General features: G+C 48.2%; 1 protein-coding gene across 2 annotated transcripts in view; it reads right to left on the reverse strand.

The window, feature by feature from the left end:
- iars1 (isoleucyl-tRNA synthetase 1) overlaps nt 1-19,851 on the reverse strand; it is a 159,953-nt gene that overhangs the window by 69,992 nt on the left and 70,110 nt on the right. For both annotated transcript variants that reach the window (XM_056273008.1, XM_056273007.1), the window contains exons 15-17: nt 13,747-13,820; nt 8,098-8,292; nt 3,899-3,985 (exon numbers count right to left, since the gene is read on the reverse strand). In XM_056273008.1, the coding sequence (XP_056128983.1) occupies nt 3,899-3,985; nt 8,098-8,292; nt 13,747-13,820 (356 nt within the window). The remainder of the gene's footprint in view (nt 1-3,898; nt 3,986-8,097; nt 8,293-13,746; nt 13,821-19,851) is intronic.

Here is a 19,851-nt window from a genome sequence, read left to right on the forward strand (position 1 = left end):
GGATCAGCTGGGAGAGCTTGGTCTGCTGCATCTTGTGGGCCAATGGACCACGGCCCTGCTTGGAGCTGCGCCCGAGGAGGTAACACTGAGGGCGGTCTGACAGGACGTGGCCAGAAGCGGTGCAGGCTAAGCTAACAGCTAGCCCATGCAGACAGGCAGTTCCGATAACATCGAGGGAGGTCTGGCGGCGGCCTCGCCTGGCGTTGACTGTGGTGTTTTTGGTGTCGTCATGTCAAGTGCGGGGAGGTGTGTTGAAGGGGTCTGGCCGGGAGAGCTGGTGTAGGATCGGCTGGGGGAGTGCCCGTGAAGGAAGCACCGAGGGCAGTCTGACAGGACGCTGAAGCGGGACAGGCTAAGCTAACTGCTAGCCCATGCAGACCAGCATTTCCAACAGTCATCCTGGCTGGCGTTCGTTCCCTTGGACAGTGATTTTTTTTTTTTTTAGTTTGGATATACACTCACTGGCCACTTTATTAGGTACACCTTGCTAGTACCGGGTTGGACCCCCTTTTGCCTTCAGAACTGCCTTAATCCTTCGTGGCATAGATTCAACAAGGTACTGGAAACATTCCTCAGAGAGTCTGGTCCATATTGACATGATAGCATCATGCAGTTGCTGCAGATTTGTCGGCTGCACATCCATGATGCGAATCTCCCGGTCCACCACATCCCAAAGGTGCTCTGGATTGAGTTCTGGTGACTGTGGAGGCCATTTGAGTACAGTGAACTCATTGTCATGTTCAAGAAACCAGTCTGAGATGATTCGAGCTTTATGACATGGCGCGTTATCCTGCTGGAAGTAGCCATCAGAAGATGGGAACACTGTGGTCATAAAGGGATGGACATGGTCAGCAACAATACTCAGGTAGGCTGTGGCGTTGACACGATGCTCAATTGGTACTAAGGGGCCCAAAGTGTGCCAAGAAAATATCCCCCACACCATTACACCACCACCACCAGCCTGAACCGTTGATACAAGGCAGGATGGATCCATTCTTTCATGTTGTTGACGCCAAATTCTGACCCTACCATCCGAATGTCGCAGCAGAAATCGAGACTCATCAGACCAGGCAACGTTTTTCCAATCTTCTATTGTCCAATTTTGGTGAGCCTGTGCGAATTGTAGCCTCAGTTTCCTGTTCTTAATTGACAGGAGTGGCACCCGGTGTGGTCTTCTGCTGCTGTAGCCCATCTGCCTCAAGGTTCGACGTGTTGTGCGTTCAGAGATGCTCTTCTGCATACCTCGGTTGTAATGAGTGGTTATTTAAGTTACTGTTGCCTTTCTGTCAGCTCGAACCAGTCTGGCCATTCTCCTCTGACCTCTGGCATCAACAAGGCATTTTCGCCCACAGAACTGCCGCTCACTGGATATTTTCTCTTTTTCGGACCATTCTCTGTAAACCCTAGAGATGGTTGTGCGTGAAAATCCCAGTAGATCAGCAGTTTCTGAAATACTCAGACCAGCCCGTCTGGCACCAACAACCATGCCACGTTCAAAGTCACTTAAATCACCTTTCTTCCCCATTCTGATGCTCGGTTTGAACTGCAGCAGATCGTCTTGACCATGTCTACATGCCTAAATGCATTGAGTTGCTGCCATGTGATTGGCTGATTAGAAATTTGCTTTAACGAGCAGTTGGACAGGTGTGCCTAATAAAGTGGCCGGTGAGTGTATGTGTTAGTTTGGATATATGTGTTAGTTAGTATGTGTGTTCTTGTAGTTCTTGTTGTTTTTGGATGTGTGTTTTTTTGTCTTTGTGCTGCACTGTTGTGGGCTGCGGGAAACGACATTTCGTTTCATTTGAAATGACAAAGTGTTTCTGATTCCTGATTGTCATGTTCATGAAAGTTTGAGTTTCAGTTTGAGAAGACTTTTGCTTTGTGACATGGTGCTTCATCATACATTTATGTCTAGTTTTCCCCCTTATCCAACCCGATTAACCCAATGGCATATGGCCGGAACTCTTGTCGAATAACTCTCCTGGCTCATGTTTCCACAGGAAGGAGATAGTCGTAACACCAGCTTCCTTCAAACTCGTGTCGGCTGCTCTCACTATTTTACACACTGAAGCCTCCTCGCATGGATTGCCATACCTTCAGGCCGCGAAGGAGACGTAGGGAGAATGCTTTTGGTTGCTTGGCTGCAGGCGCCCGGATGGGCCAGAGGGGTCACTGGAGAACGACAAGTCCCCGAACACTACACCCACTATCCCCTCGGATAAGGGTGGCCTAATGAATGCCTTACCGCGTGGACGCTCTGGCCGTGACCGGTTACGGCGAGTCTGGGATACGAACCTCCCAACCACATGACGAGCGGATTGCAAGAACGGCGTTTTATTCCGCTCGGCCATTAGAGCGGCCTCATGGTGCTTTATCATGCTGGAGGCAGCCATTACAAGATGGGTACACTGTGGCCATGAAGGGATCCACATCATCAGCAGCAATACTCCAATGGGCTGTGGCATTCACACCATGATTGATTGGTATTAACAGGCCATAGTGTGCCAAGAAAACATTCCCTACACCATTACACCACCGCCACCAGCCAGGACTGTTGACACAGTGCAGGTTGGGTCCATGGTGTCGTGCTGTTGGTGCCAAATTCTGACCCTTCCATTGGTGTGCCTCAGCAGGAATAGAGATCTATCAGACCAGGCTATGTTCTCCCAGTCTTCAACTGTCCAGTTTTCATGAGCCTGTGCCCACTGCAGCCTCAGCTTTCCGTTCTTGGCTGACAGAAGTGGAACCCAACATGGTCTACTGCTTTTCTATTCCATCTGCCTCGAGGTTCGATGTGTTGTGCAATCTGAGATGCTTTTCTGCTAACCACAGTTGTACAGAGTGGTTATCTGAGTTACCGTAGCCTTTCTGTCAGCTCGAACCAGTCTGGCTATTCTCCCCTGACCTCTCTCATCAACAAGGTGTTTCCGTCTGCAGAACTGCCTCTCACTGGATTTAGTGAATAGCGGAACAGTAGGTCGGCCACTCCCAGGAAGACTCACCACTGTTTCAAGTTTTGTCCATTTGGAGACAGTGGCTCTCACTGTGGTTTGCCGTAATCCCAGAGCCTCAGAAATGGCTTTGGAACCCTTTCCAGACTGACATATCTCAACAAGTGTTTTTCTCATCTCTTCAGGAATTTCTTTGGATGGTGGCATAGCCTGTTGAGACCTTGTAGCCTACTTCACATGGACGGTAAGGTTCTATATAACTGATGTTTAGATCAGCAGGGCTGGCAGTCATCAAGCCTTGGTGTGTCTGCTGTAGCTGAATCCAATGATTAATTAAATGTGGTTAATTGAGTAGCTAAGGGGGAATTACTTCTTCACACAGTCAGTTGGTGTTGGATAACGTTTTTCCTTCTACAAAAGACCATTTTAAACCTGTATTCTGTATTTACTCGGGTTCTCTTCACCTCATACTACATTTTGTATGAAGATCTGGAACCATTAAGAGTGATAAACTTGTAAAAATAGAGGAAGGGACACACACTTTTTCCTGGCACTGTATATATCATTATCTTACCTTACGCACACACACCCACACACAGTCACACTGTGAACAGGCTCCTGTAAAGAGCATTAAACAGGAAAACACAAACACAGGGGGAGAAAAGCAGAAAAGTAGAAGGATGCCCGTGGAGGAGGTCAGAAAACATGATCCAAATGTAATCACGGAAAGAAAATAAAAAGACAGACAGACAGACAGACAGACAGACAGACAGACAGACAGACAGACAGACAGACAGACAGACAGACAGACAGACAGATAGATAGATAGATAGATAGATAGATAGATAGATAGATAGATAGATAGATAGATAGATAGATAGATAGATAGATAGATAGATAGATAGATAGATAGATAGATAGATAGATAGATAGATAGATATACCAACCTGGCGAGCACCAGTCCATTAACAATGACGTTCTTGAAAGGTGGCTTGCCAAACAGAGCCGTGGACAAAACCAACAGGGTGTAGAACCTGATGGGGGAAAAAACAACGCCACAAGGTCAGGTCACAGAGTCAGAGCTACAAGGTCAAAGGTCGCTCAGGGTGGTCTGATAAACACTTACGAAAAGTCACAGCGATGACATTTTTAACATCTGTTGCCATCTTGGAATACTCTTGAAAAATGGTATTACTGCCATTCACCTCTAGAGGGGGCCGCTGGTCTTGATTCTGTTGTGCAGTCTAAATCCTCTTCTATCATGGTCCATACTGGCCCTCACAATTTTGAAAAATGTCTGCTTGTGTGAAACTGACCTAAAATACCAGCAAGAAACATCGTGTGGCTGAACAGTGACGCTGACTTCCACACAGCCATTCGGTAGTTATCAGCGTGTTAGTCACAATCTGCAGCGCACGTTTATTTTTATTTCTATTTTTGGATTTTTCTCCCCAATTGAACCTGGCCAATTGCCCCACTCTTACGAGCCGTCCCCGTCGCTGTTGCTCCACCCCCTCTGCTGATCTGAGGAGGGCTGCAGACTATCACAAGCCTCCTCCAATCCATGTGGAGTCACCAGCCACTTCTTTTCACCTGACAGTGAGGAGTTTCACCAGGGTGGCCCGACCGACCAAAGGAGGCGCTAGTGCAGCGACCAGGACACACCCACATCTAGCTTCCCACCAGCAGACGGCCAATTAAGTCTGTAGGGACGCTCGACCAAGCCGGAGGTAATATAGGGATTCGAACTGGCGATCCCCGTGTTGGTAGGCAACGGAATAGACCGCCATGCCACCTGGCTGCCCTGTGCATGTTTATTTCTTTGACCCTGTCACAGAATATCAATAACGTGTGTTCTCATTTTGCAATGAAATACCAGTACTGGTAGTGTGGACGTCATCCCAGCAGTGTTGATTTAACACCACACGCACCACCATGAGCAGTCTATCAGCCTGGCTCTGGAGACACGCACCACCATGAGCAGTCTATCAGCCTGGCCCTGGAGACAAACTCCACCATGACCAGCCATCAACCTGGCTCTGGAGACACGCACCACCATGAGCAGTCTATCAGCCTGGCTCTGGAGACAAACTCCACCATGACCGGCCATCAATCTGGCTCTGGAGACATGCACCACCATGAGCAGTCTATCAGCCTGGCTCTGGAGACATGCACCACCATGAGCAGTCTATCAGCCTGGCTCTGCAGACACGCACCACCATGAGCAGCCATCAACCTGGCTCTGGAGACATGCTCCACCATGAGCAGCCATCAACCTGGCTCTGGAGACATGCACCACCATGAGCAGTCTATCAGCCTGGCTCTGCAGACACGCACCACCATGAGCAGCCATCAACCTGGCTCTGCAGACACGCACCACCATGAGCAGCCATCAACCTGGCTCTGGAGACATGCACCACCATGAGCAGTCTATCAGCCTGGCTCTGCAGACACGCACCACCATGAGCAGTCTATCAGCCTGGCTCTGCAGACACGCACCACCATGAGCAGCCATCAACCTGGCTCTGGAGACATGCTCCACCATGACCAGCCATCAACCTGGCTCTGGAGACATGCACCACCATGAGCAGTCTATCAGCCTGGCTCTGGAGACATGCTCCACCATGACCAGCCATCAACCTGGCTCTGGAGACATGCACCACCATGAGCAGTCTATCAGCCTGGCTCTGCAGACACGCACCACCATGAGCAGTCTATCAGCCTGGCTCTGGAGACAAACTCCACCATGACCAGCCATCAACCTGGCTCTGGAGACACGCACCACCATGAGCAGTCTATCAACCTGGCTCTGGAGACACGCACCACCATGAGCAGTCTATCAGCCTGGCTCTGGAGACATGCACCACCATGAGCAGTCTATCAGCCTGGCTCTGGAGACATGCACCACCATGAGCAGTCTATCAGCCTGGCTCTGGAGACATGCACCACCATGAGCAGTCTATCAGCCTGGCTCTGGAGACATGCACCACCATGAGCAGTCTATCAACCTGGCTTTGGAGACACGCACCACCATGAGCAGTCTGTCAACCTGGCTCTAAAGACATGCTCCATCATGACCAGCTATCAACCTGGCTCTGGAGACATGCACCACCATAAGCAGTCTGTCAACCTGGCTCTGGAGACACACTCCACAATGACAAGTCTCTCAGCCTGACTCTGGAGACTCGGTCCACCATGAGCAGTCTATCAGCCTGGCTCTGGAGCCATGCTCCACCATGAGCAGTCTATCAGCCTGGCTCTGGAGACATACACCACCATGAGCAGTCTATCAACCTGGCTCTGGAGCCATGCTTCACCATGAACAGGCTATCAACCTGGCTCTGGAGCCATGCACCACCGTGAGCAGTCTATCAACCTGGCTCTGGAGATGGGATCTTCGCAGCCGTGGAACAAACAAACATGTGGACAAGCTGATTAAAAACAAACGCTGCTGATGTTTTGTTTGCTTGCTGTAGTGATTTCATGCAGCTCTGGGTTTTGTTTGGACTCAAACTTTTCAATTCACACCTATAAAGGTCAGCAGATTCAGCTGGTCTTTATTATTTTTGCATCTTATGTCATTGGGATTAAATTCTCTAAAGTAGCGGTTGTTCTTCAGCCATGCCAGCTCAGCCTAGCAAACAGTTTGTGTTAATTCAGAGAGCGAATGTCGATCAGGAAAAAACTTTGACGGCCACATCCCTTCCTGACACCCCTCCATCTATTCATGCTGTGATTCACGCCCGCCACTGCTCCTCCGGTACGCATGTGTATGCCCACGGTATCATGTATGGCTCTTTTAATATCCTGGCAAATTAAAGATGAACTGGGGGGTCCGGGTAGCTTAGCGGTCTATTCCATTGCCTACCAACATGGGGATCTCCGGTTCGAATCCCCATGTTACCTCGGGCTTGCTTGGGCATCCCTACAGACACAACTAGCTGTGTCTGCGGGTGGGAAGCTGGATGTCGGTGTGTCCTGGTTGCTGCACTAGCGCCTCCTCTGGTCGGTTGGGGCACCTGTTCGGGGGGAAAAGCGTGATCCTCCCATGCGCTACGTCCCCCTGGTGAAACTCCTCACTGTCAGGTGAAAAGAAGCAGCTGGTGACTCCACATGTATGGGAGGAGGCATGTGGTAGTCTGCAGCCCTCCCCGGATCAGCAGAGGGGGTGGAGCAGAGACTGGGACAGCTCAGAAGAGTGGGGTAATTGGCCAAGTACAATTGGGGTAAAAAAAGAAAAAAAAAGTGATTTGATCAACTGTCACAAAACGCTAACGGCCCTGAAATTACAGTTAGCATGATTAGCTAGTTAGCATTTTGTAAGCCAGTTAGAATTGTCCTCTTTACACTTCTATGCTTGTATTTTTGATATAGTACAAGGATCCACTTTGTTCCACTGCTCCTCAAGTAGCCAAAAGCTACACGGTTCATCTTTAAAGAAAATTTTTTTTGGGGGGGGGGGGGGTTTAAAGGGTTTTTAGGGAGTTGTTCCTTACCCGATGTGAGGGTCTAAGGACAGGATGTTGTGTTGCTGTAAAGCCCCCTGAGGCACATTAGTAATCTGTGATGCTGGGCCACACAAATAAAACTGACTTGACTTGACTGAGAAGAACACACCTTTACCCTATTAAGGTGAAGTGAAAGTGTGTCGGCCGTGCCTGAAATGTAGACTGTCAAATAAGTGAAGGGGCCGGAGCGTCCCCTCCAAACTGCTTCACTGTAATACGGATGTAAACAGAAGAATCAGAACCAGAACACTTTACTCATCCCCGAGGGGAAACTGGCCCTCTAAGCCTCTAGAGCCGTCTACACATTAAAAATTGAGATTTTTTTTTAACATCTTTGATGATAAAAACCTCAGTCAACATAGTCAGCAGGGTTTCTCAACATACCCCACATCTGCGTGGGTGTAATTATGAATATAAACTAACCCGTTTATTTACATGAAAACCTCCACCATGCGGCTTTACTACAGCAGTGAATAAGTCTTCTCCGCCCTCCTTCCACCCATCCTGCAGATCTCCAATTAATTTCCCCAGAGAACTGTGCTGCTCATTCATCCGTCATATGCCAACCCCTCATCATCCACCCGTCTTCCTCCCTCTATCTACACCTCCCTCAATCCCTCCCTCAATCCCTCCCTTACCATCCTCTGGTCTGGTCAATGCCTTCAGCGATGAAGTCTGCAGGGAAGGTGTCCTCAAATTCCTTCCGGTTCTCAAAGGGGTAGTGGGCCTGGGCGTACGGCATGCTGCCGCTTTCAAACCAGCAGTCGAACACCTCCGTCACCCGGCGCAGCACGCCCTTCCCACAGCGCGATGGGATGGTCAGACCGTCGATACTGCGGAGCGGAGCAAGGTGGAGAAAGGGGAGGAAGAAGAGAGAACAACAAAATGACAACATCATGAGACCCTTTCTGTATAGGTGAGCACTTGTGAGGGTATTTTGCTCTCCTGTCCCTGGATTCATTTTAACAGTGTTCAGCCTTACAACAGAAAAGACTCGTCTACTGTCCAGCTGAGGTTCTAGTTTAAACAGTGTTCAGCCTTACAACAGAAAAGACTCGTCTACTGTCCAGCTGAGGTTCTAGTTTAAACAGTGTTCAGCCTTACAACAGAAAACACTCGTCTACTGTCCAGCTGGGGTTCGAGTTTAAACAGTGTTCAGCCTTACAACAGAAAACACTCGTCTACTGTCCAGCTGGGGTTCGAGTTTAAACAGTGTTCAGCCTTACAACAGAAAACACTCGTCTACTGTCCAGCTGGGGTTCTAGTTTAAACAGTGTTCAGCCTTACAACAGAAAACACTCGTCTACTGTCCAGCTGGGGTTCTAGTTTAAACAGTGTTCAGCCTTACAACAGAAAACACTCGTCTACTGTGCAGGTAAACAGCATAACTACCGGTTTCCTCATCTGTCTCCTGTGTTCCTGTGCTCCAGTGTTCCTGTCTGGCAGGAGGACATGGGGAGGGTAACATGTTCCTGTCTGGCAGGAGGACATGGGGAGGGTAACATGTTCCTGTCTGGCAGGAGGACATGGGGAGGGTAACATGTTCCTGTCTGGCAGGAGGACATGGGGAGGGTAACATGTTCCTGTCTGGCAGGAGGACACGGGAAGGGTAACATGTTCCTGTCTGGCAGGAAGTCATGGGGAGGGTAACATGTTCCTGTCTGGCAGGAAGTCATGGGGAGGGTAACATGTTCCTGTCTGGCAGGAAGTCATGGGGAGGGTAACATGTTCCTGTCTGGCAGGAAGTCATGGGGAGGGTAACATGTTCCTGTCTGGCAGGAAGTCATGGGGAGGGTAACATGTTCCTGTCTGGCAGGAAGTCATGGGGAGGGTAACATGTTCCTGTCTGGCAGGAAGTCATGGGGAGGGTAACATGTTCCTGTCTGGCAGGAGGACACGGGGAGGGTAACATGTTCCTGTCTGGCAGGAGGACACGGGGAGGGTAACATGTTCCTGTCTGGCAGGAAGTCATGGGGAGGGTAACATGTTCCTGTCTGGCAGGAAGTCATGGGGAGGGTAACATGTTCCTGTCTGGCAGGAAGTCATGGGGAGGGTAACATGTTCCTGTCTGGCAGGAAGTCACAGGGGAGGGTAACGTGTTCCTGTCTGGCAGGAGGACACGGGGAGGGTAACATGTTCCTGTCTGGCAGGAAGTCATGGGGAGGGTAACATGTTCCTGTCTGGCAGGAAGTCATGGGGAGGGTAACATGTTCCTGTCTGGCAGGAGGACACGGGGAGGGTAACATGTTCCTGTCTGGCAGGAAGTCACAGGGGAGGGTAACATGTTCCTGTCTGGCAGGAAGTCACAGGGGAGGGTAACATGTTCCTGTCTGGCAGGAAGTCATGGGGAGGGTAACATGTTCCTGTCTGGCAGGAAGTCAGGGGGAGGGTAACATGTTCCTGTCTGGCGGGAAGTCATGGGGAGGGTAACATGTTCCTGTCTGGCAGGAAGTCATGGGGAGGGTAACGTGTTCCTGTCTGGCAGGAAGTCATGGGGAGGGTAACATGTTCCTGTCTGGCAGGAAGTCACGGGGAGGGTAACATGTTCCTGTCTGGCAGGAAGTCACGGGGAGGGTAACATGTTCCTGTCTGGCGGGAAGTCATGGGGAGGGTAACATGTTCCTGTCTGGCAGGAAGTCATGGGGAGGGTAACATGTTCCTGTCTGGCAGGAAGTCACAGGGGAGGGTAACATGTTCCTGTCTGGCAGGAAGTCATGGGGAGGGTAACATGTTCCTGTCTGGCAGGAAGTCACAGGGGAGGGTAACATGTTCCTGTCTGGCAGGAAGTCATGGGGAGGGTAACATGTTCCTGTCTGGCAGGAAGTCATGGGGAGGGTAACATGTTCCTGTCTGGCAGGAAGTCACGGGGAGGGTAACATGTTCCTGTCTGGCAGGAAGTCACGGGGAGGGTAACATGTTCCTGTCTGGCAGGAAGTCATGGGGAGGGTAACATGTTCCTGTCTGGCAGGAAGTCATGGGGAGGGTAACATGTTCCTGTCTGGCGGGAAGTCACAGGGGAGGGTAACGTGTTCCTGTCTGGCAGGAAGTCATGGGGAGGGTAACATGTTCCTGTCTGGCAGGAAGTCATGGGGAGGGTAACATGTTCCTGTCTGGCGGGAAGTCACAGGGGAGGGTAACATGTTCCTGTCTGGCGGGAAGTCACAGGGGAGGGTAACGTGTTCCTGTCTGGCAGGAAGTCATGGGGAGGGTAACATGTTCCTGTCTGGCAGGAAGTCATGGGGAGGGTAACATGTTCCTGTCTGGCAGGAAGTCACAGGGGAGGGTAACATGTTCCTGTCTGGCAGGAAGTCATGGGGAGGGTAACATGTTCCTGTCTGGCAGGAAGTCACAGGGGAGGGTAACATGTTCCTGTCTGGCAGGAAGTCACGGGGAGGGTAACATGTTCCTGTCTGGCAGGAAGTCACGGGGAGGGTAACATGTTCCTGTCTGGCGGGAAGTCATGGGGAGGGTAACATGTTCCTGTCTGGCAGGAAGTCATGGGGAGGGTAACATGTTCCTGTCTGGCAGGAAGTCATGGGGAGGGTAACATGTTCCTGTCTGGCAGGAAGTCACAGGGGAGGGTAACATGTTCCTGTCTGGCAGGAAGTCATGGGGAGGGTAACATGTTCCTGTCTGGCAGGAGGACACGGGGAGGGTAACATGTTCCTGTCTGGCAGGAAGTCACAGGGGAGGGTAACATGTTCCTGTCTGGCAGGAAGTCACAGGGGAGGGTAACATGTTCCTGTCTGGCAGGAAGTCATGGGGAGGGTAACATGTTCCTGTCTGGCAGGAAGTCATGGGGAGGGTAACATGTTCCTGTCTGGCAGGAAGTCAGGGGGAGGGTAACATGTTCCTGTCTGGCGGGAAGTCATGGGGAGGGTAACATGTTCCTGTCTGGCAGGAAGTCATGGGGAGGGTAACGTGTTCCTGTCTGGCAGGAAGTCATGGGGAGGGTAACATGTTCCTGTCTGGCAGGAAGTCACGGGGAGGGTAACATGTTCCTGTCTGGCAGGAAGTCACGGGGAGGGTAACATGTTCCTGTCTGGCGGGAAGTCATGGGGAGGGTAACATGTTCCTGTCTGGCAGGAAGTCATGGGGAGGGTAACATGTTCCTGTCTGGCAGGAAGTCACAGGGGAGGGTAACATGTTCCTGTCTGGCAGGAAGTCATGGGGAGGGTAACATGTTCCTGTCTGGCAGGAAGTCACAGGGGAGGGTAACATGTTCCTGTCTGGCAGGAAGTCATGGGGAGGGTAACATGTTCCTGTCTGGCAGGAAGTCATGGGGAGGGTAACATGTTCCTGTCTGGCAGGAAGTCACGGGGAGGGTAACATGTTCCTGTCTGGCAGGAAGTCACGGGGAGGGTAACATGTTCCTGTCTGGCAGGAAGTCATGGGGAGGGTAACATGTTCCTGTCTGGCAGGAAGTCATGGGGAGGGTAACATGTTCCTGTCTGGCGGGAAGTCACAGGGGAGGGTAACGTGTTCCTGTCTGGCAGGAAGTCATGGGGAGGGTAACATGTTCCTGTCTGGCAGGAAGTCATGGGGAGGGTAACATGTTCCTGTCTGGCGGGAAGTCACAGGGGAGGGTAACATGTTCCTGTCTGGCGGGAAGTCACAGGGGAGGGTAACGTGTTCCTGTCTGGCAGGAAGTCATGGGGAGGGTAACATGTTCCTGTCTGGCAGGAAGTCATGGGGAGGGTAACATGTTCCTGTCTGGCAGGAAGTCACAGGGGAGGGTAACATGTTCCTGTCTGGCAGGAAGTCATGGGGAGGGTAACATGTTCCTGTCTGGCAGGAAGTCACAGGGGAGGGTAACATGTTCCTGTCTGGCAGGAAGTCACGGGGAGGGTAACATGTTCCTGTCTGGCAGGAAGTCACGGGGAGGGTAACATGTTCCTGTCTGGCGGGAAGTCATGGGGAGGGTAACATGTTCCTGTCTGGCAGGAAGTCATGGGGAGGGTAACATGTTCCTGTCTGGCAGGAAGTCATGGGGAGGGTAACATGTTCCTGTCTGGCAGGAAGTCACAGGGGAGGGTAACATGTTCCTGTCTGGCAGGAAGTCATGGGGAGGGTAACATGTTCCTGTCTGGCAGGAAGTCATGGGGAGGGTAACATGTTCCTGTCTGGCAGGAAGTCACGGGGAGGGTAACATGTTCCTGTCTGGCAGGAAGTCACGGGGAGGGTAACATGTTCCTGTCTGGCAGGAAGTCATGGGGAGGGTAACATGTTCCTGTCTGGCAGGAAGTCATGGGGAGGGTAACATGTTCCTGTCTGGCGGGAAGTCACAGGGGAGGGTAACGTGTTCCTGTCTGGCAGGAAGTCATGGGGAGGGTAACATGTTCCTGTCTGGCAGGAAGTCATGGGGAGGGTAACATGTTCCTGTCTGGCGGGAAGTCACAGGGGAGGGTAACATGTTCCTGTCTGGCGGGAAGTCACAGGGGAGGGTAACGTGTTCCTGTCTGGCAGGAAGTCACAGGGGAGGGTAACATGTTCCTGTCTGGTAGGAAGTCACAGGGGAGGGTAACATGTTCCTGTCTGGTAGGAAGTCACAGGGGAGGGTAACATGTTCCTGTCTGGCAGGAAGTCACAGGGGAGGGTAACATGTTCCTGTCTGGTAGGAAGTCACAGGGGAGGGTAACATGTTCCTGTCTGGCGGGAGGACATGGGGAGGGTAACATGTTCCTGTCTGGCAGGAAGTCATAGGGAGGGTAACATGTTCCTGTCTGGCAGGAAGTCATGGGGAGGGTAACATGTTCCTGTCTGGCAGGAAGTCATAGGGAGGGTAACATGTTCCTGTCTGGCAGGAAGTCATGGGGAGGGTAACATGTTCCTGTCTGGCAGGAAGTCATGGGGAGGGTAACATGTTCCTGTCTGGCAGGAAGTCATGGGGAGGGTAATATGTTCCTGTCTGGTAGGAAGTCACAGGGGAGGGTAACGTGTTCCTGTCTGGCAGGAAGTCACAGGGGAGGGTAACGTGTTCCTGTCTGGCAGGAAGTCACAGGGGAGGGTAACATGTTCCTGTCTGGCAGGAAGTCATGGGGAGGGTAACATGTTCCTGTCTGGCCGCGGAGCCAAAATGGAGAAATATTAAACATGTATCACATTTACACACAATTTGGATACAAGTCCCAGACAATGCAGGGTGGTAATGAGGTGTCAGGCTGTCACATCAGGCTCAACAGCCACACACACACACACACACACACACACACACACACACACACACACACACACACACACACACACAAGAGGCAGTCTGATTATGTGATATGTGACGGGTGACTCACCTCTCCCGGTGAAGATCTGTTACCCTGACACCTGTCAGTTCCTCCAGCTCAGCCATGGACCCTACACACACCACCTGACACACACACACACACACACACACACAGACACACACACACACACACAGACACACACACACACACACACACACACATGAGTGCATCTTATCAGTACTAATCACTTATCTTGGTAGTAAAGTATGATATGATGACTGTCGTAAGGAACCAGGATCATGATCAGGAACACTTTATTTGTCATTTCATCTAATGTACTAATAGGCACACACAAGAAACACAATTCCGTTCCCTCCAGCCCACAGCAGCGCAACACAGAAGACAAAAACACACATCCACAAAACAACACCACCAAAAACATACAAAAACAGAGAGAACAAAACACAAAAAACCCCAACAAAACAGCCAACACAGTCCACCAAGTCCAACACAGTCCACCCAGTACAACACAGTCCACCAAGTCCAACACAGTCCACCCATTACAACACAGTCCACCAAGTCCAACACAGTCCACCCAGTCCAACACAGTCCACCCAGTCCAACACAGTCCACCCAGTACAACACAGTCCACCCATTACAACACAGTCCACCCAGTACAACACAGTCCACCAAGTACAACACAGTCCACCCAGTACAACACAGTCCACCAAGTCCAACACAGTCCACCCAGTACAACACAGTCCACCAAGTCCAACACAGTCCACCCAGTACAACACAGTCCACCCAGTAAAACACAGTCCCTCCATTCCAACACAGTCCACCCAGTACAACACAGTCCACCCAGTACAACACAGTCCAAAAACTCCACCACGAATGCTGGCCAGGATAACTGTTGGAACTGCCGGTCTGCATGGGCTAGCAGTTAGCTTAGCCTGCCCTGCTTCCATGTCCTGTCAGACCACCCTCAGTGTTTCCTCTTTGGCACAGCTCCAGGCAGGGCCATGGTCCTTGGGCCCATCAGATGCAGCAGAACAGGCTCCCTCAGCTGAGCCAATGCCGGCAAGGCCACCGCCTCGGTGTTTCCTCTCAGGCAGAGCCGCAGGCTAGCAGTTAGCTTAGCCTGCCCCACTTCCACGTCCTGTCAGACCACCCTCAGTGTTTTCTCTTTGGGCCCACAGGAGGCAGCAGACCAAGCTCTCTCAGCCAAACAAACTCAATGACCAAAATAAAAACTTCATACGATGACACAAACTTAGATGCAGACGTAGATGTGGACAAAGACACTGCATAATCAGTACCGGGTGAGGCCGCTGCAAACACGGGTCTGTGCCGCCATCTTCCTACACCTGACGACATACAGAGCTAGCATGTGTCATAACTTAAACAAATATTACTCCATAGACTGCTTTATATCTGCCTGTTCCTATCTTGTAGTCTTAGCGTTCTGTCACACATCTTAAGTAAAGGTGAACTAACCCTGTTTCTTCTCTTTAAGCTGATTTTTTTTAGATTAGATGATCTCAGGTGAGTGATCATCGATCAGTTTTCAGGGCTTTGTGAGTGGCGGTGAGAAGCCGTCGAAGTGAAATGCTAATTCATTTGACCTGGATTAGAATAATCAGGGATTTAAGGGTTAATTGGTGTTAAAGCTCACCAACAATAAAAACTGTTCCCGCAGCCGCACCCATTCTTAATTTTATGCTCCAGCCTAATTTAGCAGTGTCAGCGTGAGCTGTTGAGTGTGTTACCGAGTGTTACCAGTGTGTTACCGAGTGTTACCAGTGTGTTACCGAGTGTTATCAGTGTTTTACTGAGTATCACCAGTGTGTTACCGAGTGTTATCAGTGTGTTACCGATTGTTATCAGTGTGTTACCGAGTGTTATCAGTTACCGAGTGTTATCAGTGTGTCACTGAGTGTTACCAGTGTGTTACCGATTGTTATCAGTGTGTTACCGAGTGTAACCAGTGTGTTACCGAGTATTATCAGTATGTTACCAGTGTGTTGCAGAGTGTTATCAGTGTGTTACAGAGTGTTACTGAATGTTATCAGCATGTTATAGAGTGTTTTCGGTGTGTTACCGAGTGTTATTAGTGTGTTATCAGTGTGTTATCAGTGTGTTACCGAGTGTTATAGTGTGTTACCGAGTGTTATTAGTGTGTTATCAGTGTGTTATAGTGTTGTCAGTGTGTTACCGAGTGTTATAGTGTGTTACCGAGTGTTATAGTGTGTTATCGTGTGTTAGTGTTATCAGTGTGTTACCGAGTGTTATCAATGTGTTACCGAGTGTTATCAGTGTGTTACCGAGTGTTATCAGTGTGTTACCGAGTGTTATAGTGTGTTACCGAGTGTTATCGATGTGTCACCAATGTGTTATAGTGCGTTAACGAGTGTTTTAGTGTGTTACCGAGTGTTATCAGTACCAGGTGAGGCCGCTGCAAACACGAGTCTGTGCCGCCATCTTCACTGTTATCAGTGTGTTAACGAGTGTTATAGTGTGTTACCAAGTGTTATCGGTGTGTTACCAATGTGTTCTCAGTGTGTTACCGATTTGTTATAGTGTGTTACCGAGTGTTATCAGTGTGTTACCAGGTATTACCAGTGTGTTACTGAGTGTTATCAGTGTGTTACCGAGTGTTATAGTGTGTTATCGAGTGTTATAGTGTATTACCGAGTGTTATCAGTGTGTTACTGATGTGTTACAGTGTGTTAACGAGTGTTATCAGTGTGTTACCGATGTGTTATAGTGTGTTACCAAGTGTTACCAGTGTGTTACTGAGTGTTATAGTGTGTTACTGTTATCAGTATGTTACCGAGTATTACCAGTGTGTTACTGAGTGTTATAGTGTGTTACTGAGTGTTATCAGTGTGTTACCGATGTGTTATAGTGTTACCGAGTGTTATAGTGTGTTATCAATGTGTTACCAAGTGTTATAGCGTATTAACGAGTGTTATATTGTGTTACCGAGCGTTATCAGTGTGTTACCAATGTGTTATAGCGTGTTACCAAGAGTTATAGCGTGTTACCAAGTGTTATAGCGTGTTAACGAGAGTTATAGGTGTTACTGAGTGTTATAATGTGTTATCGAGTATTATAGTGTGTTACCGAGTGTTATAGTGTGTTACTGAGTGTTATCAGTGTGTTACCGAGTGTTAACAGTGTGTTACCAATGTGTTATAGTGTGTTACCAAGTGTTATAGTGTGTTACCGATGTGTTATAGTGTGTTACTGAGTGTTATAGTGTGTTAACGAGTGTAATAGTGTGTTACCGATGTGTTACCGAGTGTTATAGTGCGTTACTGATGTGTTATAGTGTGTTAACGAGTGTTATAGTGTGTTAACGAGTGTAATAGTGTGTTACTGATGTGTTATAGTGTGTTACCGAGTGTTATAGTGTGTTACTGATGTGTTAGTGTGTTAACGAGTGTTATAGTGTGTTAACGAGTATAATAGTGTGTTACTGATGTGTTATATTGTGTTACCGATGTGTTATAGTGTGTTACTGATGTGTTATAGTGTGTTACTGATGTGTTATAGTGTGTTAACGAGTGTTATAGTGTGTTAACGAGTGTAATAGTGTGTTACTGATGTGTTATAGTGTGTTACCAAGTGTTATAGTGTGTTACTGAGTGTTATCAGTGTGTTACCGATGTGTTATAGTGTGTTACCAAGTGTTATAGTGTGTTACCGATGTGTTATAGTGTGTTACTGAGTGTTATAGTGTGTTAACGAGTGTAATAGTGTGTTACCGATGTGTTACCGAGTGTTATAGTGTGTTACTGATGTGTTATAGTGTGTTAACGAGTGTTATAGTGTGTTAACGAGTGTAATAGTGTGTTACTGATGTGTTATAGTGTGTTACCGAGTGTTATAGTGTGTTACTGATGTGTTAGTGTGTTAATGAGTGTTATAGTGTGTTAACGAGTATAATAGTGTGTTACTGATGTGTTATATTGTGTTACCGATGTGTTATAGTGTGTTACTGATGTGTTATAGTGTGTTACTGATGTGTTATAGTGTGTTAACGAGTGTTATAGTGTGTTAACGAGTGTAATAGTGTGTTACTGATGTGTTATAGTGTGTTACCAAGTGTTATAGTGTGTTACTGAGTGTTATCAGTGTGTTACCGATGTGTTATAGTGTGTTACCGAGTGTTATAGTGTGTTATCAATGTGTTACCAAGTGTTATAGCGTATTAACGAGTGTTATAGTGGGTTACCGAGTGTTATAGAGCATTTTACCGATGTGTTATAGCGTGTTAACGAGTATTACCGAGTGTTATAGTGTATTACCGAGTGTTATCAGTGTGTTATCAAGTGTTATAGTGTGTTACCGAGTGTTATAGTGTGTTACCGATGTGTTACCAAGTGTTATAGCGTATTAACGAGTGTTATAGTGTGTTACCGAGTGTTATCAGTGTGTTACCGATGTGTTATAGCGTGTCACCGAGTATTATAGTTTGTTACTGATGTGTTATAGTGTGTTACCGAGTGTTATAGTGTGTTAACGAGTGTTACAGTGTTACCGAGTGTTATAGTGTGTTAACGAGTGTTATAGTGTGTTACCGAATGTTATCAGTGTGTTACTGAGTGTTATAGTTTGTTACCAAGTGTTATAGTGTGTTACCGAGTGTTATAGTGTGTTAACGAGTGTTATAGTGTGTTACCGAATGTTATCAGTGTGTTACCGAGTGTTATAGTTTGTTACCAAGTGTTATAGTGTGTTACCGATGTGTTATAGTGTGTTACCGAGTGTTATAGAGTGTTTTACCGATGTGTTATAGCGTGTTACCGAGTGTTGTAGTATGTTACCGAGTGTTATCAGTGTGTTACCGAGTGTTATAGTGTGTTACCAATGTGTTATAGCGTGTTATCGAGTGTTATAGTGTGTTACCGAGTGTTATAGTGTGTTATGTGTTACCGAGTGTTATAGTGTGTTACTGAGTGTTATCAGTGTGTTACCGAGTGTTATAGTGTGTTACCGAGTGTTATAGTGTGTTATAATGTGTTACCGAGTGTTATAGTGTGTTACCGAGCGTTATCAGTGTGTTACCGATGTGTTATAGCGTGTTACCAAGAGTTATAGCGTGTTACCAAGTGTTATAGCGTGTTAACGAGAGTTATAGGTGTTACTGAGTGTTATAATGTGTTATCGAGTATTATAGTGTGTTACCGAGTGTTATAGTGTGTTACTGAGTGTTATCAGTGTGTTACCGAGTGTTAACAGTGTGTTACCAATGTGTTATAGTGTGTTACCAAGTGTTATAGTGTGTTACCGATGTGTTATAGTGTGTTACTGAGTGTTATAGTGTGTTAACGAGTGTAATAGTGTGTTACCGATGTGTTACCGAGTGTTATAGTGTGTTACTGATGTGTTATAGTGTGTTAACGAGTTTTATAGTGTGTTAACGAGTGTAATAGTGTGTTACTGGTGTGTTATAGTGTGTTACCGAGTGTTATAGTGTGTTACTGATGTGTTAGTGTGTTAACGAGTGTTATAGTGTGTTAACGAGTGTAATAGTGTGGTACTGATGTGTTATAGTGTGTTACCGAGTGTTATAGTGTGTTACTGATGTGTTATAGTGTGTTACCGAGTGTTATAGTGTGTTACTGATGTGTTATAGTGTGTTAACGAGTGTTATAGTGTGTTAACGAGTGTAATAGTGTGTTACTGATGTGTTATAGTGTGTTACCAAGTGTTATAGTGTGTTACTGATGTGTTATAGTGTGTTAATGAGTGTTATAGTGTGTTACCGATGTGTTACCGAGTGTTATAGTGTGTTACCGATGTGTTACCGAGTGTTATAGTGTGTTAACGAGTGTAATAGTGTATTACTGATGTGTTATAGTGTGTTAACGAGTGTAATAGTGTGTGACCGTGTGTTATCTGGCCTCCTCAGAGACTCAACCTGCAGGCTGTGCTCCATTTTCCACCACCGTGCCAGGTACCGCGGCCCAGATACGGCTCGGCATGCCGCCCACACACAACTACCACACAAGAACCAACAAACACACGCAGGCTGCGAAACGGGGAAGGAGTGATCCAGAAGAGCTGAGGAAAGAGGACGGGAAAAAGAGCAAAAGACAGACACGGAACCGCACATGCTCAGTTCTGTCCATCTCCGTTTAACTTGGAGCTTGGAGACGTGCGAGG

This window comes from Lampris incognitus, chromosome 2, assembly GCF_029633865.1.
Source record: "Lampris incognitus isolate fLamInc1 chromosome 2, fLamInc1.hap2, whole genome shotgun sequence".
Classification (NCBI taxonomy): Eukaryota; Metazoa; Chordata; class Actinopteri; order Lampriformes; family Lampridae; genus Lampris; species Lampris incognitus.